This window comes from Zootoca vivipara, chromosome 16 (assembly GCF_963506605.1).
Source record: "Zootoca vivipara chromosome 16, rZooViv1.1, whole genome shotgun sequence".
NCBI lineage: Eukaryota > Metazoa > Chordata > Lepidosauria > Squamata > Lacertidae > Zootoca > Zootoca vivipara.
The window spans coordinates 34,521,217-34,545,332 of record NC_083291.1 but is presented as its reverse complement, the minus strand read 5'-3'; the positions used below and the strand labels follow the sequence as shown (position 1 = coordinate 34,545,332).

At 49.1% G+C, this 24,116-nt stretch overlaps 1 protein-coding gene across 1 annotated transcript in view; it reads right to left on the bottom strand.

Moving 5' to 3' along the window:
• Positions 1 to 313: 313 nt before the first annotated feature.
• SLC25A23 (solute carrier family 25 member 23) overlaps positions 314 to 24,116 on the bottom strand; it is a 56,917-nt gene continuing 33,114 nt past the window's right edge. Inside the window, exons 3-10 of the mRNA XM_035140814.2 lie at positions 23,377 to 23,464; positions 23,129 to 23,240; positions 11,595 to 11,753; positions 8,725 to 8,877; positions 8,345 to 8,452; positions 7,487 to 7,654; positions 7,024 to 7,174; positions 314 to 4,554 (exon numbers count right to left, since the gene is read on the bottom strand). Of these exons, the coding sequence (XP_034996705.1) occupies positions 4,370 to 4,554; positions 7,024 to 7,174; positions 7,487 to 7,654; positions 8,345 to 8,452; positions 8,725 to 8,877; positions 11,595 to 11,753; positions 23,129 to 23,240; positions 23,377 to 23,464 (1,124 nt within the window). The 3' untranslated portion in view covers positions 314 to 4,369. The remainder of the gene's footprint in view (positions 4,555 to 7,023; positions 7,175 to 7,486; positions 7,655 to 8,344; positions 8,453 to 8,724; positions 8,878 to 11,594; positions 11,754 to 23,128; positions 23,241 to 23,376; positions 23,465 to 24,116) is intronic.

The window sequence follows — 24,116 nt, the reverse complement described above, 5'->3', positions numbered from 1 at the left end:
AGGTTCCCCAGCTGTACTATAACATGATCCCTGCAACTTCTCGCAGTTTGGTGGTGTGAGTGAGTAACAATACTATACAGCTGGAACAGAGGCAAAATGTTCACTCCAATAAACCACACTGTACTGCAAGCCAGGAGGACTAGTGAACCTTGCACAGAATTCCTGTCTCTCTTGGGTCAGGAAGTTAAGAATAATGAATTAAAATGCAGCTCCTAGTACAAAGGCAACATAGATATGGTTGATTCCTGCCCTAAAATGTTGGTACTCTGCCACTGAAACCATTTTCATAATAAGCAGGCCAAGAAACATAAAGCAAAGTTTAGAAAATTTATTAGTGTGTGTTCTTTTTTCCCTTTGAAATACCAACACAAAGCAGCAGCAACAGATGTATGGAAGTTGCCTTGCTGGAGTCAGATTCAGGCAAGATTTATAAAGAAAGTGCAAGATGAATGCAAAAGATGTGGGTAGGACTTTCCACTTTGCTCAGTCCCTAAAAAAGGGATTCTATGTTAGGAACCAGCCCCCGCACTTGTTTTCTGGGAAAAAGTAACAAGAGGTAGCTGGTTTCTCTGTAGAACATTTTAGTCAGGGATCATTTGTTATTTACATCTTCTCAATGCTCAAACAGTCATGCAGCAGGAAGCCCAGGGCCACAGCTGGATAACAGGATATACAGCTGTTTTGCAGACTCAATGGCAGGAGGGGATCTGAAGGCAAACAGGTCCTTTGCCCCACAGTCAGATTCTCCGAACTTTTACTTACATCTAAACCATGCTTTAGGTCACATACCAAATTAACTCTCTCACTAGGGTTGCTAGTCTACATCTCAAAGATTTCTCCTAAAACACCTTTAAATGTGCAGCTGACAGAGGAGATGAGGCAGCGACAGCTTATCCCCCACCCATTTTCTCCCCAGTGTTTTTTATTCACCCACCTTCTGGGCAGCGCACCTGGGGATTTCGCTTGCTATAGCTAGCAGAGGAAGGAGCATAACATGGGAATGGGCAGCAGAAACGGCCTCTGCCTTTTCTCCCAATTTGTTGATGGGAGGGTGGGGGCCTCAAGGCTGCAACTGAGCAATCCTTACCTGTCCTCCCCAGTGTTGCGAGCAGGAGAGGGGCGAGTTGCCCCAAGTATGAGCTGCCAGCCAGGCTCAAGAAATACTTTTAGTTTCACTTTATCCCTGTAAGCTCCCAAGTCTTGCCTGTTTCTTGACTCTGCTCTCCCCATTTTGCTACTAAAATCAAAGTGCCATTAACCTTAAATCATAAGTTTCCACTGAAAACAATCTTAAACTCTCTCTCTAGCATTGCCTCAGTTCTGTACAGTGGGCCCCCACCTTTCTTTCTCTTCTGGATTTTTGTACCGTCAGCCCAGGAACACAACCGGATAGGAATACTGCCAGGTGCATACGTTTATAATTGCTCTTCATTTCTTATAGGTAAGGTCTCCTGTTAAATGCTCTGAAAGAGAGAGCTGATACTCAGCAACTACCTTTTCCTTCGCTGGAATCAGAGAAGCTACAAATGTGGAACTAATGCCTTCCTCAAAGCTCTTTAAAGGGATCATAACCCCCATCTAACTTGGAATAGGTTCACCATGCTCATCAGGCAACACAGAATCATAGAGTTGGAAGAAAGGCAAAGGTCATCTCATCGAACCCACCCTCAATGAAGTAATAACAACTAAAGAATTCCTGAAAGATAGCCACCCATATCTCTGATGAAGTCTGCCACCTTCCTAGGTAGTCCATTCCACTGTTGAAAACCTCTTACTAGGGCTTTTTTTCAACCGGAACTCAGTTCTAGCACCTCTCAGGTGGGTGCCATTGCCATTCTAAGAGAAGGAGGGAGGCATTCATGGTGAGTTCTGGTACCTCTTTTTCTAGAAAAATAGCATTGCCTCCTCCAATCAGAAAGTTCGTCCTCATGTTTAGTTGGAATCGCCTTTCTTGTAACTTGAATCCATTAGTAAGGGTCCTGTCTTCTGGAGCAGCAGAAAACAAGCTTGCTTCCATGTGACAGCCCTTTAGCTATTTGAAGATGACTACAGTGGTACCTCGACTTATGAAGGTGCTCCATTCCGCGGCGCTCTTCATAAGTCGAAACCTTTGGTTGTCGAAGCGTCCATTTTGTGCATGTGTGATGGGGCAGAGCCTTGCTGCTGCCATCAACATTGCTACTGCTTATCTGGGGTCTAAGGTCCCGCAGCTTCAACCTACTGTAGATGCCGCTGCTGACTTCCTATTGTCTTGGAAGCTGATCATGAAAAGTACAGGTGCACCTTTTTGAGCATAAAAGTATCCCATTAAAACAACAACCACCACCACCCTATCCACATCTGTGTCCCAAGTACAGTCGTACCTTGGAAGCCGAATGGAATCTGTTCCAGAAGTCTGTTTGACTTCCAAAACGTTCAGAAACTAAAGTGCGGCTTCTGATTGGCTGCAGGAAGGAACAATCGATCGTTCGGGAGCCGATTTGTTCTGGAGCCAAGGCATTTGAGATCCAAGGTACGACTGCATTAAAGGTCTGGGGGAACGTGGGTTACTGTTGTGTTCTTGTGGTTACAAAAGTGCCGTCCCTAACATTTGGCGTCCTTCCCTGGTCCTGCCCTTTGGTTGCAAAGCATGGGAGCCAGAGAGGTTCCTGAATATAGCTGCTGCTACTGGTGGTGGGAGGAATTTAGTGCCCTTCATATCTTCTTGCCCGTGATTAGCAGAAGCAGAAATGACTATGAAAAACAAAGATGAAAGCTTTTCTTGCCGCAGATTCTTCCCCCATTAATTGTTTTCAGTGCAACTCTGGTTCCACTGTACATTAGGCTTTAGGCTTGGAACCCTAATGCCCCAGAACTGTACACATTAGAAGATAGTGCTCTGGGAAATCATTTGAAAACAGGTTTTTATTTTTATTACTATGACTACTGGGTGGTGGGTGGGGAGGAAGGTATTCCTGGGCAATCTTTCTACCTGCCGTCCTGCCTCTTCTACATCTTTCAAAGCAATATCCCACGGGGGGGTGGGGAGAGGAAAAATAAGTTCCTACCTCCTTTGTATTACAACTTGCCAATACGTAGAGGTAAGCAAGACAGAAGAGGGCCATGGAAACCAGGGAGCATGGATTCAAGGGTTACTGTTGGGGTGTGTGGGTGTGCATGTGTGTGTCACTTCTTAAGCCACAGTGCTGATGTGACCAGCGCAAACATCTCCCAGCAAGCAGAAATGTGTTCACACAAGAAATCCAGAGACCTCAGGTAAAGAGTGTTGACGACGACAGCAAATAGCCCTTGAAATGTCTTTCTCCATTGTCCACCACCTCAGAGGGGAAAGGGAGAGATTGGGGTTGGGAAGACATTTCAGTTCATCTCCCGATGTCTAGGTCGAGAAGAGAGTGCAGACCAGTCTTATAAGTTAAAAACAAGTCAACGTGCAAAATATACAGACACTTTCCACATAGGTAAAGATAAAGCAGGGCTGGGCTGAAATGCAACCTCTTGGTGCTCCAGCGCCCCCACAGGATGTGGAAGAGAGAGGAATAGAAGAGGGATCAGTGTGGTTCAGTTTTTGCAGCCGGATATCTGGGGTGGAGTAAGAACGTGTCCTCGTGTATCCTCAAACCCCCAGATGCCGGGGTGTCAACAAAAGGGTTTGGAAAACGCCTGGTTGCAATTGCTGAATTTTCTAACACCTCCAGTGTATGACAGATTCTCCCTGAATGCATCATCTCCTGTGCTGAGAGACCGTGGGTGAAGTGGGGTGAAGAGTACCTTCCCCATTTTGCTAACAGGATAGCTGCTCATTCCAGATCTGGCCACACGTCACCGGCAATGAACGTCAATGGGGTTGATTTCCTGCTGGATCGTGGTATGGCTGGCAGAAATACGCAGAACAGGAAACATGCTGGGTGGGGGCAGGGAAGAAGACGACACACATGCAGCGAGAGCAGCAGGCTCCTGGCGAGTAGCCTTGACTCAGAAGCAAGCCCGTTTGAGGTGGCCGTCCCCAGAGACTCCAGCACTTGGGAGACCTATGAAAATCTACCTCAAAAGGGCCATGGCACTTCCCATCCTCCGGCGTCTGGTGGGGGGGGGGACGAGGGACACCTTTGTAAGCAAGTGGGACATGCCTCCTTGGTCCTCCTTGCTGAGGAAGAACTCTGCTCTTCTGGGGATGAGGAGAACAAGGGCCCGCTCACTCCAGCACTCTTTGGCCTTCCTCCGCCCAGCTGCCCACTCCTTGCCCCACAGAGCACTAGAGCAGAGGAGGTACGTCCCCACCTACTGCTGCCTTCAGGACACACTGTCGGGAGGAGCGGTCCTTCTTGAGAGGCAGGTCCTGGCCACTTTGGGGGAGCAGGCTTCATCCGCTTCATCTGGACGTGACCCCCAGGGCCTGCTTCATGTTCTCATACACAACATAGCTGATGCTGACGGCAGGAATGACCTTCATGAAGTTGGGGGCAATGCCGCGGTAGAGGCCCAGCACCCCTTCTCTGGAGAGGATGTGTCTGAAGAGGCCCAGCATGCTCAGCTGCGGGCCACCTTCAATGGTTGCTGCAGAGAGAGGGGAAAGGAGCAGAGAGGTCAGGGCCGTATGTTTGAAAGCTTCTCCCAACAAAGTTCCAGGAGAGGGTCACTTCTGTTTCTGTAAGTGGCCCCAGCTTACAATTAATGTTATAGCTGTTTCAGCATAGGAATGGAATGCGAACGTTCAGTGAGACCCGGCCAAGGAGGTTCCTGCTTCAACAGTGATTGGACGGAACCCATCCCTGCTTGGGCCCACCCAACCTCTGTGTGGGAATGTTCAGAGGCGCAGGAGAGGATATATTATTTAATAATATCCTTCCTAACTTGCGTTAGCAAGTCCCTTTACTTAGCAGAGTGCATTCCCGTTCTAAATGTGCACAGCGGTTAGCTGGTTGCAAGCTTGTATAAGCTTCTCAGTATAGGATTCCTGGTAATCCCCTTTTCTTCCCCCTTAAAAAGAATAGACACGACACAATATTGTGTAAAAAGTATAAAAGATGTTTACTCACACATTCAGTTCACAGATGGATCCCTGAAGGAAGACTTAGGTTACAAAGTATGTACATGTGGAATCTATCCCATATGGATAGCTGTTGCTTCTCTGACGAATGGAGTCAAAGAGAGAGGGGGGGCTGTGTGCCTAGTGCTTTTGTTACCTGCACAGGTAAGGTCATGCCCACCTCTAGTCACATGCAGAGGAAGTTTGCCCCAGCCCAGGAGGAAACAGGAAGTTTTCTACTGGCTGGAGCAAACATCCCCTTTCATGTCCATTCTAGGAATGTTGTATTTGACTGCTCTATATGTATCTTGGTGAGGCCTATCCAACAATCCAGAGCAGAGTTGTCAACTTCAGTGCCGGCTCCAGGTTTCAGAGGCCCTTGGCAAGATGTCCTCCCCTGGATCGAGACCCCACTCCTCCTCACTGACCGTCTTTCACTGCCCTCTTCTTTTGGGCCAAATCCCAAACTGCCCTGAGGGTGAGTGCAAGGCATGTGAACGATGGTGCTGTGTTGCAGGCCTGAGAACCTCTGCCCCCTGGGTTGAATCAGGCTGTGTTCTCTAAGCCACCTGCCCCACACCTCATATCATGGGACATTAGGTGTGGGACAGGAAAAGGTGTAGCTGCAAAGGAGCAACATGTGCTCCTGGTTGTTCCCTGCCATGCAGGGCTTGCTGTCAGTGCTAACAGCAAGCCCTCGTGGGATCAGCTGTGCTTAGGGAGTCCCCAACAAGGAACGCACAGGTAGAGCTGATCACTGCTGAAGGCAGGGCTTGCCGTCAGGAACAATCGCAGACAGCAAGCCCACTTTGGGAGCTCACAGGTGAAGGGGTTCTGTGCAAGCAAACATTTCTCATCTGCAAACCAGCTTGAATTCATGGGAAACTCTTCACCTGAGGCAATGGCGACTTCAGGTGATTGACACGTGAGCAACCTGACCACATGTCAAAGCGGCCCCACGGGACAGACGCACACAAACACACACTGCTGGCCAGATACAATTCCCTTCCTCTACCCTGCCTCCTCGCTTTTGTCAATGCTTGCATGCTCAGCTACTGAAGATGGAGCAACAGCATAGAGGCTTGGGGTGGGGGGGCATTGTCAGCAGTGGTCCCCCTACAGGGGTGTGGGCCTCGGCAGGTGCGCAATGATGGCCACCTCTGATGCTGTCGATCTCCCGCTTGTACTACTGCAATGCGCTCTGCGTGGGTCTGCCTTTGAAGGTGACTCAGAAACCACAATTAATCCAGAATGTGACTGCTAGACTGGTGACTGGGAGCAGCCTCCGGGACCATATAACACCGGTCCCGAAAGGCCTACACTGGCTCCCAGTAAGTTTTCGACCACAATTCAAACTGTTGCCCTAAACGGCCCTGTATACCTGAAGGAGTGTCTCCACCCCCATTGTTCAGCCCAGACACTGAGGTCCAGCTCCAAGGGCCTTCTGGAGGTTCCCTCACTGTGGGAAGTGAGGTTACAGGAACCAGGCAGAGGGCCTTCTCATCCCTGCAGAATGCTGTCGCATGAGGTGTCAAGCAGATAAACTACTATACAACTTTTAGAAGACATCTGCAGGCAGCCCTGTATTGGGATGTCTTTCATGTTTGATGTTTTACTGTGATTTTATAATTTATAATTGGAAGCTGCCCAAAGAGCCTAGTGCTGCCTGATGAGATCAGAGATCAGAGTCTAGCTAAGCCCAATATCTCAGAGTGAAGCCTTGCGGGGGGTGGGGGTGGGGTGCTGGTCTAAACTGAAAACTCATAGCCAGCCCTGAAACCCTGCAAGTATGAGGAGATATTATGTTAACAGGCCATTGTTTCGTAGCCCTTCCAGTCTCTTCCCTCCTCAAAGTTTCTTCCCCACGCTCCTCATGTCCCCCCATCGTTAATGGGGCTTTGCAGTTAGTCCAGCCTCCTGCTCATTATGCCTCAGTCACAGCCACCTTCAGTGCCCTCCTTGGAGGCCAGGCAGTCAGGATGATGCCACAATCTCACCTTGGGCTTGCATCCGGGTCCGCACCAGAGCTAATGGGTAGCTGGCGATCTGGCCGCAGGTGCTGGAGACGGTGCCACAGCCCAAGAGCACCAGAACGCCCGGGTCAGCTGTGTCCTTGCTGTACTTCTGCAGCCAGGTGTTCTTCAGCGTCTGCCGCAAAAGGAAGAGGGGAGGGGGAGTCGGTAACTTGGGAATCCGGCACAGGTGCACCCCAGGGCCCAACACAGATGGGGAGGCAAGCAGCTTTCATGCCGAGCCTGGGAATCTGGCGAGATTGCCGTTTTGCCACACGGCACGGGAGAGAAAGGGTTCCTGCAAGGATGGTGGCAGTGTCTTTCAAAAGGGCCTCAGGGAGAAAAGGCTTCCAGGTCAGTATCCTTCCTCACAGAGGAGGAGTAGCCAGTAGCAGGCGAGGTTGAGCTTCCCTTGCTGTTCGTGCCAACCCCATGCCCAGCCACTCACCTCGTAAACTGCCAGGTCAATGCCAGCGTAGGGAATGATGCCCAGCATGTTTGGCAGGTAGCCCTTGTAAAAGGCACGGATCCCTTCCTTCCGCAGGACCTGCCTGGCACAGTCCGCCACCCCTGAGTACTGACCCGTCTTGCGGAGGGTCAGCCGTGTTTTTAGGACCTGGAGAAGGAGGGGGAGTCAGATGAACTAAGGCATGATGAATATCCCTTCTTTATCCGTCACCCCCTAATATTAACAGCCCCCAGTCTGAAATCACGACAGCCATATTCCTCTAGGTACAGGGCAAGAGACCAGTACATCTGAAATGAAACTTTGTTAAATAAAATCCCACCATACTGGGGGGGAAAATGATCAGGCCCTTCCTGTCCCTTAAATACTAAAGTTCCTTCTGGCGAAATGTCTTCATAGTATCTGTCCACAGATTAGTAGGGACAACTGGGGAGAAATTGCATGGCAGAGTCCTGCTTGGTGGGGGCAGAGGGGGATACTTCTTCTAGGCCTGTATTAGTTAACAGTACAGTGGAACATTGGTTCTCGAACGACGAAAGTTTCAGAACCCAAACATCGAAAACCCAGAAGTAAATGCTTAGGTTTTCGAACGCACCTCGGAAGTCGAGCGGCTTCCGCTGTGTGTGTTTTTATTTTCTCAGTTGAATTTGCCAACAGCCCTTTGCGCCTCGGTTTTCGAATGATTCGGAAGTCGAACATTCTTCCAGGATGGATTACGTTCAAAAATTGAGTTTCCACTGTAGTGCTAGGTTCTCACATTCATTTGGGTGGATATCATGGATGAAGTCAGCAAAAGAATGAGAATTTGCCCCTCAAGCTCTACTACCAAAGAAAGCTTACCTCCATAGGGTAGATTATGGTCTGTGCTGTGGCGCCAGCCAGCGAGCCAGCAACGAATCTTTCCTGCACCCTCAGTGTTTCCTGCTGCCCACGAATTGCCCGCTTGATCTGCAATGATAAGCAATGGATTGCGAGCCACAGATAGTGTTGGTGAACTCCCCCCCCTTAGGCACTTTGGGCTGAGTGAAGGCGATGCAGCTGAGTAAAAGAAGTGTGATCCTTTTAGGGCGAGTTTTTGCAATAAAGACATGCCCAAGGTGGAATTCCATGCAGTTCGGAATGGAAAATACTGTGCTGCATGGAAACTGTTGTTCTTTCGAGTAATGAAGGACTTTTAAAAAAAGGAATTAAAATGCTGTGTGCCCATGCCCAGGGCGTACCTGTTCGTAGGCCATGAACTTGATGGCAGACTCAGGTGCGATCTTGAGCACATTGATCCCGTTGCCTCGCCACAGGGAGCGGATGCCTCCCTCGCGTATCATGCTTTGCAATCCGCCCAACACATTCATGCTGTTGTTCTTGGAGGAGTGAACCTACAGCAAGATGGAACCACGTCAGGGCCTGGGCAAGGAAAAGAGAGCCCCTCTTCTTCCTGATGGCATAAGCAACAAGGGCCATTTTTCAGGGGTGGGGGCATCAATGAAAAGCCAGTGCGTGTTGCGGGAGCTGCATCCCAGTATCGTTTGCAGCATTCCAAATCGCCCCTCAAATTTCACAATGGAGCCCACTGGGAAGGCAAAGGAGGCAAGATTGCTAAATGCACAAAATTTAAAGGCTCCCAGAAGGTGTTGCTGCTATTTTCTGGGAGAAAGGAGGAGGGATGCAGGAGGAAGTCAAGGTTGGCGTTTATCCTATGGAAAAACTAGGAGCACTAGGAGAAGACGCTGACCCAGCCATGTTCTTCTTCATTGCGGTTGGTGCAACTCTTTGATTGCACACACTGTCCTCTATGGCAGTGTTTCCCAACCTTGGGTCTCTAGCTGTTTTTGGACTACAATTCCCATCATCCCATACCACTTATCTTGCTAGCTAGGGATGATGGGAGTTGTAGTCCAGAAATTGCTGGAGACCCAAGGTTGGGAAACACTGCTCTATGGTGTGCAGTGGTTAAGAGTGTAGGACCTGGAAGAGCTTGGAGAAAAGCTTGGGAAATGAGTGCAATAACTAAATAAACGAATAAAAAAATTCCTTCCAGTAGCACCTTAGAGACCAACTAAGTTTGTCATAGGTATGAGCTTTCGTGGGCATGCACACTTCTTCAGATACACTGAAACGGAAGTCACCAGAGTCATACCTATGACAAACTTAGTTGGTCTCTAAGGTGCTACTGGAAGGAGTTTTTAATTTTTTTGTTTCAACTACGTCAGACCAACACGGCTAAAGGGCCCTGACCATCAGGTCCAGTCGTGTCCGGCTGTGGGGTTGCGGCGCTCATCTCGCTCTATAGGCCGAGGGAGCCAGCGTTTGTCCGCAGACAGCTTCCGGGTCATGTGGCCAGCATGACAAAGCCGCTTCTGGCAAACCAGAGCAGCACACGGAAACACCGTTTACCTTCCCGCCGGAGCGGTCCCTATTTATCTACTTGCACTTTGATGTGCTTTCGAACTGCTAGGTGGGCAGGAGCTGGGACTGAGCAGCAGGAGCTCACCCCGTTGCGGGGATTTGAACCGCCGACCTTCTGATCAGCAAGCACTAGGCTCTGTGGTTTAACCCACAGCGCCACCTGGGTCCCTAGGCCAACACTAATCTTTCAAAGACTTTCATGATGTGTTGCACACAAGACACATCATATGGGGACTTGGTGTAGGGGCTGAAGACGCGGTGCTGGGCCTAGACTCCGTGGTTTAACCCACAGTGCCACCTGGGTCACTGTTTCCCTAAATGTTAAGGTTTGCCGAGGGGAGTAGGTAAGGTTTAACCCTAGTCAGAAAGTAAGCCACCTTCCGAGAAGAAATAAATTCTGTAGTCTCGCATGCACCTCCCTGAACATCCAGTCTCTCCTCCCATTTGCTATCTTCAAATGCTGCAGGCGAAGAGCTTGGTATTTTCCCAACAATTCCAAGGCCGGTCTTTCAAAACCGCTTGGAGTTTAATGCCAAGGGCAGAAACTAAGAGGCACAGGAAGTTTTGAACTCACACGCAAATGGCCAGCTCTGCTGTAGTTGAGCCTGCAGGTAACAGCATCGCTTGCGCTCATCAGAGTGCTGTCTTTGGACATGGTGGAATTCCAAGATGAGTAAACCCAATGAGAAGGCTGATTCTACACAGCCGTTTCCCCTGCCATATTTCAGGAATCAGGTAGGTAAATGAAAGACCCCCGAACCTGTTGGCTCCTGCCCTTTGAGTATCTCTATTGCTGGGTTGGCCAACTCCCAAGAGACTGCGATCTACTCACAGAGTTAAAAATTGGCAGTGATCTACCCCCTTTTGGGGGGGTTCAGGTCGTTGTTGAGTCTTTTTTCAGGGAGGAGGTAAAATGTTGAGCTTTTTTTAGGGGAGCCACAGTTGTTCAGCTTCTTTGGGGGAGCCAATGATCTACCAGTGATCTACCGCAGGTGTGCAGTGATCTACTGGTAGATCAGGATCTACCTGTTGGACATGCCTGCTCTATTGTATGGGGCAGCCCTTTTTCTCCTTTTACAGTCTTCATGTGCAAAATTGGTCGTAACATCCTCAGCATGGCATTCTGGGTCACAACAGAGGCCCATTTCAGTTTGTCATTGCCCCACACCACATGAACTGATGCCACCATTCTAGGTCCCAATGCAGAATGAAAAACCGTTAAAGGTGATTTGGAAAATGAAAATCAATACGGGCGGAAGCCCATGAGTTAATGTTTAGGAAAAATGATAAGGTATATGATTTTTGGTGTTCGTGTTTAATGTGTGTTAGTCTTTAGTGTGTATTATTTTGTTTATCAATTATGTATGTTTGGATAGTTGGTTGGGTGGACACTCGCCTGCATCTCTCCTTGTCATCCTACAGCCTCTTGGTGGCAGGGGGAGGTTCTGGGGGGAGGGAGGGAGGGGGAGGACAAACCCAATTATAAAATGGACCACCTTCGACTGCCCACTTTTCATGGGATTCTCTCGTGGCAGGAGGTGGCTCGTGGAGGGGGGGGGTAGAAGAAGGGGGATAATATGTTATGTATGTTTTTCTTTACTATGTAAAATCAATAAAATTTTATTTTTTAAAAAAAGAAATACTGACCCCACCCCACCCCACCCCGTAATTCTTAGCAGCTCATTGCCTGCATGAAGACTTTCAGTCGGTCCAATGGGGCAGTTCCAGTCCTGGAGACAGCACCAGCCATGGCTCCAGCAATGAGCTGTTTCCACCACATCCCTGTCTTCTTCTCTTTCTCGGAAAACTCATCTGGGACGGTGAGGCACTCACCAATGTCAAGGACCTGCAGAGGAACGCAGTCGGAAGAGGAAAAAGCTAAAGAAAAGACAAGCAACTCTGCCTACATTTGACTGAGAAGCACCTGTTATTAAAGAAACACCTCCAGGGTGGAATCTAGACACATAAAAAAAATTGTGGAATTTTTTTTTTTTTAAAAAAATGCTTTGGAAAATATATTGAATTTGCCATAGCTCACCATCACCATCTAGTGTCTCATTTGTGTAATGCACTTTACAACACACTTAAAACGTTTTATTTGCCACTGTATAGCTGAGTCCCAGGTCTGGATTTACGAACATTCTAAATGCTCCAAAACGTCAATTTCCACCACTTTTTAGATTCAAAATTTCAAGGTGGAATTTTGTTTAATGGGTGTTTTCTACTGAGCATTGAAATCCGAGTACTTCTCAAGTATTCGTTGGACTGCCTTGCTTATTTTGCCTCGGGCAAATGTAATATATGCCATCTCATAACCTCTCAACTTTCAAATAACTACATGGTGTCAGTTAGCAAATGCTACCGCCTATCGGTTGTGCAGCAAGAAAGAAACGTGCTTCAAGCTTCCAACATTCTAGCCAAAGAACACAAAGACACTGGGAATGACTGAGATGCTCCCGAGACTTTGTTTTCCTTAAAATTATTTAATTAAATTAAATCACTTTGAAGCTGCAGTCCTACAAATCAATGGAGCACGCCCTGCTGATCACAGGAGGACTTGCTCAGAGCAAACATGGATAGGATTGTACTGCAATCGTATTCAACCTTATATTTAGGGCTTTCACTCGTTTGGATTGACTTATAATGGTGTAAACCACTGAGCCTAGGGCTTGCCGATCGGAAGGTTGGCGGTTCAAATCCCCATGACGGGTGAGCTCCCGTTGCTCCGTCCCAGCTCCTGCCAACCTAGCAGTTTGAAAGCACATCAAAGTGCAAGTAGATAAATAGGTACTGCTCCGGCGGGAAGGTAAACGGTGTTTCCGTGCGCTGTTCTGGTTTCGGCAGAAGTGGCTTCATCATGCTGGCCACATGACCCAGAAAACGTCGGCTCCCTTGGCCGGTAAAGCGAGATGAGCGCCGCAACCCCAGAGTTGTTCAGGGCTTGGATCAGGAGTCCTTTAACTTTTATAAAAGGTAAAGGGACCCCTGACCATTAGGTCCAGTCGTGACCGACTCTGCGGTTGCGGCGCTCATCTCGCGTTATTAGCCAAAGGAGCCGGTGTACAGCTTCCAGGTCATGTGGCCAGCATGACAAAGCCGCTTCTGGAGAACCAGAGCAGCACACGGAAACGCTGTTTACCTTCCCACTGTAGAGGTACCTATTTATCTACTTGCACTTTGACGTGCTTTCGAACTGCTAGGTTCAAACCGTCGCAAGAATTCAAACCGCCGACCTTCTGATCGGCAAGCCCTAGGCTCTGTGGTTTAACCCACAGTGCCACCTTTTACAATACTCTCCTATTCCATACTGTTGCTGTGGAATGCTGCCCTGCCTCCTTTCCAAGAATTCTGCCAATGGACCTGCCACAGCCCATGCCAAAGCAGGGAGTGTAAATCACAGCAGATCACAGAAGCCTTTGCTACAGCAACCAGCTAATGACCTACAGCAGATCCTGTTCAAGGGCAGCAGGAGTTTAATACTGAAAACATTTCTATGCTCAAGGACTCACATGATTTAATAAGACTAAGCAGAAGATCAGACACATGCAAAAAAAGATCAGTTTGCAGAGAGCTTACTGTAGCGGCAAAAGGCACAGCCGATATTAATGTCGTCAGAGCAACAATGTCCTTGGATCTCCTCACTTGGTAAATATTCTCTGGGCTGTTTTGGCTAGAGAGAACCCACACCTTGGCTATGCTTGCATTAACACACTCCGACAGTTACAGCTTCCTTTACATACATTTCTCCTCTTCTCGGGATGATGGGTTTAAATAGATATATATTCATACACACACACACACACACACACACACACACGAGAATATGAAGTGATTATTATAGGAGAGAAGTGGGGTAAACAAGTCTGTGCAAGTTCAGCAGAAGCAACACAACACACACATGCACAACATTCTCAAAAGGAAAGAGCAGTGCCAGATTTATGTATAAGCTAACAAGCTATAGTTTAGGGCCCCACTCTCTTGGGGGGGTCCCAATTTTTTAAAAAACAAAAAACAAATACCTGGATGTACATTTCCAAAACATAAGATAAAAAACAAATAAAACCTACACACAGCAACTGTATTTTGTGTTGTGTAGGCTCCTATTTGTTATGTGCAAATGGCTTTAGATACCTATTAGGTCCATAAATTACCATATACGTAGCTTATATTCAACACAAAAAAACAGTGACAATTTGTTGTTGACAAAGAACAGCTGGACAGCTGGACATTACCTTCAGTAGCTTAGGGCCTCATCAAACCTAAATCCGGCCCTGGGAAGGGGTGACACTTCTATAGTGAGATGGCAAATTTGTAGAATTTTTATTATTATTAAAGAAATAATATTTCACTGAGAGTGTGGCTGGGTTATAGGACACAAGGAAATATTTTAGCTAGCGTTGTCTAGAGCGTTTGTCTAGGAACCAGGGAGACCTAGGCTCAAATCTTCACACAACCATGAAGCTCACTGCAAGGCTGTAGGGTAGCTGGAACATCTCACTCTAACCCAGGCATCCTCAAACTTCGGCCCTCCATATAGATGTTTTGGACTACAATTCCCATCTTCCCCGACCACTGGTCCTGTTGGCTAGGGATCATGGGAGTTGTAGGCCAAAACATCTGGAGGGCCACAGTTTGGGGATGCCTGCTCTAACCTAACTCAGAGTTGTGGGGATAAAACAGGTGTGGTGGGAAGAGGCTTGCATGCTGCTGTGAGCTCTGTGTGAGTGGGGTGCGGGGTAGGATAGGAGACAGATGTAACACACAAATCTGTCCAAACTACAGTGGTGCCTCGCTTAACGAATGCCCTGCTTAACGAAATTTCCGCTTAACAAAATGATTTTTCGAGCGGAGCTTGCCTCGCTAGACGAATGCGTTTTATGAAAAATTCGTCTAGAGAATCGCGGTTTCCCATAGGAATGCATTGAAATTCAATTAATGCGTTCCTATGGGCAAAAAAATTTTTTTAAAAAATGCAATGCATTCCTATGGGATTCGCTAGACGAATTTTTCACTATAAGAAAAGACCCATGGAACGAATTAATTTCGTCTAGCGAGGCACCACTGTAATTGCAGGAAGGTTTTACACAGATAAATCTGATAGCACTGTGATTGTTGGGGACAGAAGAATGAAGGAGGTGGTGATGGGCAACAGCCCCCCCTGTGTTCTTTTCAGAGACATTGGGGAAGACCTGCTGAACTGAACGGGTCGAGACACACCCTCAAATGATGTTACTCTTTCCTACAAAAGCGGTGCACCACAAGCCTCATTCTGCACACTGAGCGACAGGTTCTGTGCAGCAGGGGTAGCCCAGGGGGGGTCATCTCCCATCACCCTTGACCGCTGACCGTGTTGGCTGGGGCTGGCAGGAGTGGGAGGCCAACATCACCCAGAGGGTGCCTATCGCCAGCATAAGCACCTGCGCACGGCTGCCACAGGAAGCAAGGAAACAAGGCATCTCCTGGTTTGGTCCTGAGCGACGCAAACTTGAGCATACTGGCTTAGAGAGGTAAAGGGAGGGGGCGGGGAGGAAACAGGGAGCCTGGATCCAATAGAGTAGACCTGTTGAAATCAAGGGATCCAATTTAATCACATTCATTAATGCCAGTGGGTCTACTCATTGCCAGGGATTCTGGAGAGATGCCTTGGTACCCCAAGGCAGCCTGTGGGTTAGGAGAGTTAGAATAGAAAGTCCCAGCAGCGGAGACTTATCCCTACCATCTCATGCTCCCCCAGGATGGACTCGAAGCCTTTGGGGCGCCTGTAGTCACTTTCCCACAGCTCAGCCAGGGACAGCAGCCTTGAATTCCCATGGATCCCCGAGGTCCTCTGGGCATCGGGGCCCTTCCTGACGGGAGACAGGTCTTCCATGCTGGGAATGCGCAGAAAAGTGCAGGGCACCACAAGGAGGGCACACAATAAACCCTCCTGCAATCTCCTAATGGGATTGGAGGGATAATCAGGGGGAGGGGCATAGGTGCAAGAGCCAATCCCATCTGCACCTACGGATTACAGACACGCAGAGGGCTGGCCCCCAATGTCAAGAGGGGAGTCAGAAAGAAATGGAACTCGGGGAAGGGGTGCCACCTGAATAAAATATGGGGGGGGGGAGGCCCAGGTCAGCTCCGCCTTGCATAATCAACCACAAGATATGGCTCACAAACACCATTTGAATGGCAATGCTTGCCAACTTTGGGAGGGCCGGGCCCCCTCAAATCTTTTATGGGGTGGGGTGGGGGCTGAAGGGACCTTGTCCCCTAGGAGTTGGTTCCTGTGGGCTGACCCGAGACATTTTGGGGCCCAAGGCAGAAAGGCCAAACAGCACACGCATAGACCCCACCCAGGGAGCCTGGTGCATAATCGTGGGGAAATATTCCGACATCCACCATATTGAAGTGAATGGAAGCTGCCCCAGGGCTGCTGTGCTCTTGCACACTTCCTGCTCATCTAAAGGGATCATGGGCAAGAGATCTTCCCCAGTCCTCTCTCGGTGCCGGGCACTCAACACCTGGAGTCATAGCTGCCAAGTTTTCCCTTTTCTCGTGAGGAAGCCTATTCAGCATAAGGGAAAATCCCTTAAAAAAAGGGATAACTTGGCAGCTATGCCTGGAGTTGCGCCAGCCGCCATCTCCATCACTCTCTTGAAGTGCAGCAGGGGAGAAAGGGATGCGAGTGGAATGGTCAGATCTGAGCTCAACAGGACATGCTGGAGAGCAAAGAGTTTGAGGTGAAGATTGTGCCTAGGGAACCTTGAAACTGTCCAAGCCCTGTCTCCCCTGGCCTTCCAGCTGAAACTATGGGCAAAGTCTGGCAAACAGGGAGGGGAGAGACACACATTGTGTTTAAATATAAACTTTAATCTGCCCTGTTCCGATCGGCTGATGAGATTAGTGTGGCTGGAACAGGACAGTGAAGAAAGAGGGCCTTGGCCAGCGCCCAGTCCAGAGATCTGAACTATTTCCCTTCCTATTTCCTCCCGCCTCCCGTAGAGTTCAGGAAGGGTAGAAAGGGAGATCGGGGGGGGGGGGACATCACAGGAAGCTTCCTTGCTGTTCCCTGGAAACCCTTGGCTTACTGGCTATGCTTCACGCTCCCTGCTTCCTTGAGGGGCAGGCGATTCTAGGAGCAGCCTTTTCTCAATGGCAACTTTCTCATGAGGATGGTCTCCTACAGGTTTGCTGCATTTTAATGAGGTCTTTTTATTCACGATATTGAGCGTGAAAAAGCATGAATCATAGAATCATAGAATTGTAGAGTTGGAAGAGACCACAAGGGCCATCCAGTCCAACCCCCTGCCGAGCAGGAAACACCATCAAAGCATTCTTGACATATGCCTGTCAAGCCTCTGCTTAAAGACCTCCAAAGAAGGAGACTCCACCACACTCCTTGGTAGCAAATTCCACTGCCGAACAGCTCTTACTGTCAGGAAGTTCTTCCTAATGTTTAGGTGGAATCTTCTTTCTTGAAGTTTGAATCCATTGCTCCATGTCCGCTTCTCTGGAGCAGCAGAAAACAACCTTTCTCCCTCCTCTATATGACATCCTTTTATATATTTGAACATGGCTATCATATCACCCCTTAACCTTCTCTTCTCTAGGCTAAACATACCCAGCTCCCTAAGCCGCTCCTCATAAGGCATTGTTTCCAGGCCTTTGACCATTTTGGTTGCCTTCCTCTGGACACGTTCCAGCTTGTCAGTATCCTTCTTGAACTGTGGTGCCCAGAACTGGACACAGTACTCCAGGTGAGGTCTGACCAGAGCGGAATGAAGTACAAGACAGACAGTATAAGCCTGGTATTTGCTTCTGGCGAGGATGTTCCTGCCCCTAAAGTAGCAGATTGATACTCTGGGAGTACAGTGGTACCTCGGTTTACGAACACCTCGGGTTACGAACTTTCGGTTTACGAACGATCGAAACCCGGAAGTAAGTAACCCGAGGTTTCCGAGGCCATGGAAGCGCTCCGGTCTTACCTCGCGGGTAGAAAAGGGCTCCCAGCAGCAGCAGCAACAGCGGCTGCAGAGGAGGAGGCAGGTGGAGACCCCTGCTGCAGCTCCCGCAGCCCCTGCATGACACAGCCTCTCCCCTGCTTGGCAAGCGGCGAGAGGCTTGTTGAGTCGTTTCACTGCGCCGCGGCGGCGGCTCTCCGTCTCTCTCGCTCCGCGGTGCCGGCGGGCGACCTTCCTCCTTCTCAGAGCAGCCGCCGCCACCACCAGGCGCCAGGACTGGCCGGGGTGGCTCGCGGTGGCTCGCGGGGTGGCTCGTCGTCGGCTGCTTCTCTTGACCCTGTGCCGACGTCTGTCTCCACCCCGCAGGGGCGCGACCGCGAAGGCCCGGCTTCGCTTCTCTCAACCCCTCCGCGAGGCCGGGACTTCGCCGTCGCGCTCCTGCGACGTCTCTCCACCTTCTCCGTCGCGTTCCTGGACGGCGCGACCTCCAGGAGCGCAACGGCGAAGGTGGGTGGGTTGTGGGCCAGTAAAATGGTTTTCATGGGCCGCATCTGGCCCATGGGTCGCACGCTGCAGCTCCCTGGTCTGGAGGCTGCAGATGGTGCAGAATGAATGCCTATTTATGTTTTAATTTTATTTTGACAAAGTAATCATTATAAATAAGTAAGAATAAAAATGTGCGCCCCACCACCGAGACCATTCCATTGTAACCATCTAACCTCCCAAAATTCCACCGTCCCTCAGTGCTTGTGCTGGGCCAGACTATTTTTTTTGGGGGGGGGGATGAACGAATTCCTGTGCCCCATAAATAACCCAGAGATGCATTTTAAGTAAAATCACACGTTCTACTCATGTAAAAACACCAGGCAGGCCCCACAAATAACCCAGAGATACATTTTAAGTAAAAGGACACATTCTACTCATGTAAAAACATGCTGATTCCAGGGCCGGATTGAGAAGACGATTGGGCCACATCCGGCCCATGGGCCTTAGGTTGCCTACCCCTGCTCTAGGCTCTGACGAGATCAACTGGCCATCAGCGCTCATATCATCAAGCTATACAAAAATCCAGGGAGGGTAATCTGTTCTCTTAACACCAGGGTGAGGAACCAGATCCCATCAGCACTAGCCAGCATGCCCAGTGGTCTGGTCCGAAGGGAGTTTTAGTCCCACAACATCCAGGGGGCCATCAGTTTATTTTGTATTTCACAAGTTTGATAAACTTACTGATTGAATGTAATAAAACCTCAGTGTGTTTTCCCACCACCACTTCTGACTGAACAGACCATAACGTGCTGCTCCAGATTGTTCTGAGACCTGGGGATCCTTTTGGAAAGCAACAGAGGATGCAGTCAGCGGTGGAGGAAACCGCTTGGGTGCCTGTGGTGGTGTGCCCAGAGGCGGGGCAAGCCGCCTATAGGGGCGGGGTGCACTGTGGGGCCTCTGGAGTCTGCCTGCCTCCTCCCACTCAGCTGCCCTACAGCCTTACTTTCCAAGTCCCGGACTGCTGAATCCAGGACCGGCAACTCTGTGACACTGGAAGTTGCATCGACGTAACTTCCGGTGTCGCTTTGCCCTTCTATGGGCACCAAAAATGGCCGCCGCCGGCTTCGAAAGTCGCTTCTACGCATGTCAGGAAGTGCGTCGATGCAACTTCCGGTGTCGCTATGCCCATCGATGGGCACCAAAAATGGCCACCGCCGACACCGGAAGTCGCGTCTATGCACTTCCGGGCATGCATAGATGCAAATTTTGAAGCCGCCGACGGCCATTTTTTGTGCCCATAGAAGGGCAAATTAGAAAGAAAAAAATGGCTGCCGGCAGGAGAAAATAACGGAGAAAAACGGGAGACGAAGTGATACGGGGGACCACCGGGAAAAGGTAAGTAAAAACAGGGGTTTCCCGGGGAAAACGGGGTACTTGGCAGCTATGCCTACAGCTGGGGGGGAGGCAGCGGGCGTTTGGGCAGCGCGGAGCCTGCACATGCCCAAGCCACCGCATCTCTCCCAGGAGAGACATGTGGCTCAGGCGTGCTGCAGACCCTGCAGTGAGCGCCGCCCAGCATTTTAAACCCCCCCCTCAGTGGTGACACCCGGGGGCGGCCCACACCCTCCGCACTGCCCTTCCTCCGCCCCTGGATCTAGTGACTCTGCAGCGATACTCAAGAGAACCACCTCTCCTATCAAAATGTTTACCGGAACGAAGCCAGGAGTCCTGACTATGGGCCCAATCCTGCACACCACGTCAACACCTGCAAGGAGCAAAGGAGATCCCTGTCCACCCTACTAGTCCTGGTTCCTGCCCCTTTCTTCCACAGATAACTGTGGACCTGGATTCCCAGTGCTCCTGGCTAGATGTTAGCGAACACGTAATTATCTTCTTATGAGGAGGTTTCCTAGCTGACCCCTAGAGACCTTTTTGAGTCTTTTCCTCAAGGGAGCTAATAAATATATTACCAAACATGTGGCTAAATGTTGCCACATCTCTCAGACCTGCTATGATAATTAGTTCTTGGCTTGTCAGTGTTAATAGTAACTGGTTCCACTGAACATACAACCGGACAACACCATTACTGGCCCCAACAACATCCAACATACCATCTCAGGACTATTTAATTGCTCATCTTCTAACATTGTGTATGCCATCAAATGCCAACAGTGCCCTTCAGCTCTCTATATTGGACAAACAGGCCAAATCCTACGCCAAAGGATAAATGGACGTAAATCTGACATCAGGAACCACAAGACAGAGAAACCAGTAGGAGAACACTTCAATCTCCCAGGACATTCTATACAAGATCTCAAAGCAGCTGTTTTATTACAGAACAATTTCAGAAACAGACTGGAAAGAGAAGTTGCTGAATTGCAACTCATTAGCAAGCTTAAAACCATGGAGCCACCTGGAATGAACAAAGACATAGGATTCTTATCTCATTATACATGATCAAGCTTTCCTTAACACCTCAGCCCTTGCTCCCCCCCCCCGCAAGACCAATTGCAGTCATTAACAGTCGTTAACAGTCATCAACAGGTTTACCACTCCTATCAGCCCATCACCCATTCCCATCACCCCCACCCCCCACCCCCTGAATATACATAAGGGTCTGGTGGCTTCTGTTTCAGTGTATCTGATGAAGTGTGCATGCACACGAAAGCTCATACCAAAATAAAAACTTAGTTGGTCTTTAAGGTGCTACTGAAGGAATTTTTTTATTTTGTTTCGACTCAGACCAACACGGCTACCTACCTGTAACTGGTTCCACTGAGACTGTGATTTGTGTTTTATACTTTGTGCTTTGTTTATTGGTCAACCAACCCTATGAAACACTTGACTGATTAACCTATGGGATGCTGCCGGGAATCTTAGCTTGATGTCATTTCTCTGCAACTTTGCCCAGGTGGGAACGGGTAGCAACAGGGCTTTCCCCCCCAGGTTGAACACTCCAGCACCTCTCCTGAGCTTTCCGGCAGACCCTCTCTGTGTCTGTTTTCTGGGTGGAGGAATTTGGATGGATTGGGAGCTGGCTCCCTGAAAAAAGCCCTGGGTGGCAATACAAATACAGTCATACCTCGGTTTAAGTACGCCTCGGTTTGAGTACTTTCAGTTTAAGTACTCCGTGGACCCATCTGGAACTGTTTAAGCCACTTTCCATTACTTTCAATGGGAAAGTTCGCTTCAGGTTAAGTACGCTTCAGGTTAAGTACGGACTTCCAGAACCAATTACACTCATACTTCGGGTTAAGTATGCTTCAGGTTGAGTACTCCGCGGACCCGTCTGGAACAGATTTATCCACCTTCCATTACTTTCAATGGGAAAGTTCGCTTCAGGTTAAGTACGCTTCAGTTTAAGTACTCCGCGGACCGTCTGGAACGGATTAATCCACTTTCCATTACTTTCAATGGGAAAGTTCGCTTCAGGTTAAATACGCTTCGGGTTAAGTACAGACTTCCGGAAACAATTGTGTACTTAAACCAAGGTACCACTGTATATTAAAATTTATTAGGGTGTTTGACACTGAGGGATTTGGTCTCAACAGTTCCTGGAAATGGCTAACTCCAGACAGAAAATTATTTTTCTTTGTTTAGAAACTTCAGTATTTGTCACCCAAAACATTTCACTCATGACTGGATTATTCAGTACACTTGTGTTTGAGTACTTTCAGTTTAAGTACTCCATGGACCGTCTGGAATGGATTAATCCACTTTCCATTACTTTCAATGGGAAAGTTCGCTTCAGGTTAAGTACGCTTCGGGTTAAGTACAGACTTCCGGAACGAATTGTGTACTTAAACCGAGGTACCACTGTAGTTACGGTAATAGACCTCATTATCTAATACAGGAGTCGGCAAAGTTTTTGTGGCTTGGGCCGCTTCACAGTCCCGCAGACACCGCAGTGGGCCGGAGTGTGCACACACGCATGTGCAAATGCTATTTCCGGCATTCCTTCCAGCACGGAGGAGGCGTGCACAGCTTCCCATGGGCTGCAGGAGCTTCCTGCAGCAAATGGGAAGCCGGCCGACGTCGTGGAAGGCGGTCCCCGCTCTGCTCTGCGCTGGTTTAGTGCGGCGCACGGGAGCCGACCAAGCAGGCAGCGGGGGTCCCCGAGCGGGCAGCGGGGGTCCATGGGCCGGTTAAACGACCCCCACGGGCCTTAGGTTGCCGACCCCTGATCTAATACAACAGCAGCAACTTGGGGACAAGTTATCAGAGATTGTAAGGTCTATTTCTTTATTTGCCTTCCCAGCTGAGAAAACCCATTTAAAAAACCCCCACTAAAGCCCCTACCTGGAATGTATGAATATTCTCTCCTAGAGGGCTGCATATTAAAAATATTTTGTGAGGCCCATCACTCAGTCCAATGAAATCCAAACTGAATACGAACTATTCTCCATTCATATACAGTGGTGCCTCGCTAGACGAATTTAATTCGTTCTGTGAGTCAATTCGTTTTGGGAAAAATTAGTCTTGCGAATCCCATAGGAAGGCATTGAAATTATTATTTTGAAATTATTTTGCCCATAGGAACGCATTAATTGAATTTCAATGCGTTCCTATGGGAAACCGCGATTCGCTAGACGAATTTTTCACAAAACGAATTCGTCTTGCGAGGCAACGTCCGATCGCAAAACCCATTCGTCCGGCGAAAATTTCATCTAGCAGGGCATTCATCTAGCGAGGCACCACTGTCACCTATTTTCTCCATGTTGAGAATCAAGGAATCAGGGTGGAGAACAGAACAACCTCAGGTCTGGAGAGGAGTAGGAATCTGCTTTACCGTCGAGTGCTTCCAGTAGTATACGATCTCCTCCATGTTCTCCAACGGATTGAGGAGGAAGTGGTCACGCCACTCGTGCCAATCAATGGTCATGGTGCCATCCTTGTCTATGCTGCAACAGACACAAAACAGAGTAGAGCGAGTCTGAAGGGCGGAGGGGGGAGCCAGTGTGGGCGAGGGCACACCGGGACTGGGGGGGGGGCTCAGGGAGGTGGGAATTCAAAGCAAAGGTCGTGGGGCAGCCTCACCTGTGCAAAATTTTCTCCGCTTGCTGCAGGGAGATGTAAACGCCCAGGCTGTGGAAGGTTTGCTGGATCTCGGACACGTCAATGTGGCCTGCAGCACAAGCACAGAAGAAAAGAGGGTCAGTCTGTCTGGAGGGGCCAGGGTGCATCTTAAGCTACTGATGGGTTAGGACAGTGATGGCGAACCTACGACACGCGTGTCACGTGACACGCAGAGCCCTCACTGCTGGCACGCGCCCTATCGGCCCATTCACGCTGTGTTTGTTGTCCCCCCCCATTTGTTCTCCCGCTCCTCCTACAGCTTGTCTCCGCTGTTAAAACCCGATCCTTTTTAGTTGTTGTTGTTGTTGTTGCTGGTAGCCAGAGATTGGTTTTTAACCCTTTCTGTGCTGCTTTTTTTCTGGCACTTTGGCAGACTATGATTAGGTGTAACAACGTTCGTTTTTTAACCCGTTCTGTGCTGGGTTTTTTGGCGCTTTGGCAGACTATGTCGGTGCTGCGTGTTAGTTCCAGCAAAGGTGTTATTCGCCATTTATTTCTTTTCTCTTCCCCCCCAAAAAGTGCAGCAGCTTTGGGGCATCCCCCCCAAAAGCAAAGCAACTTTTGCACCCCCAAAAAACCTCCAAAACTTTGGTCAGCAGCTCCCCCCAAAAAGCTCAACAACTCTGGGCACTTTGTGATAAATAATGGTTTTTTTTGGTTTGGTTTGGTTTGGTTTGGTTAGGTTAAATAATTAGTTTTTG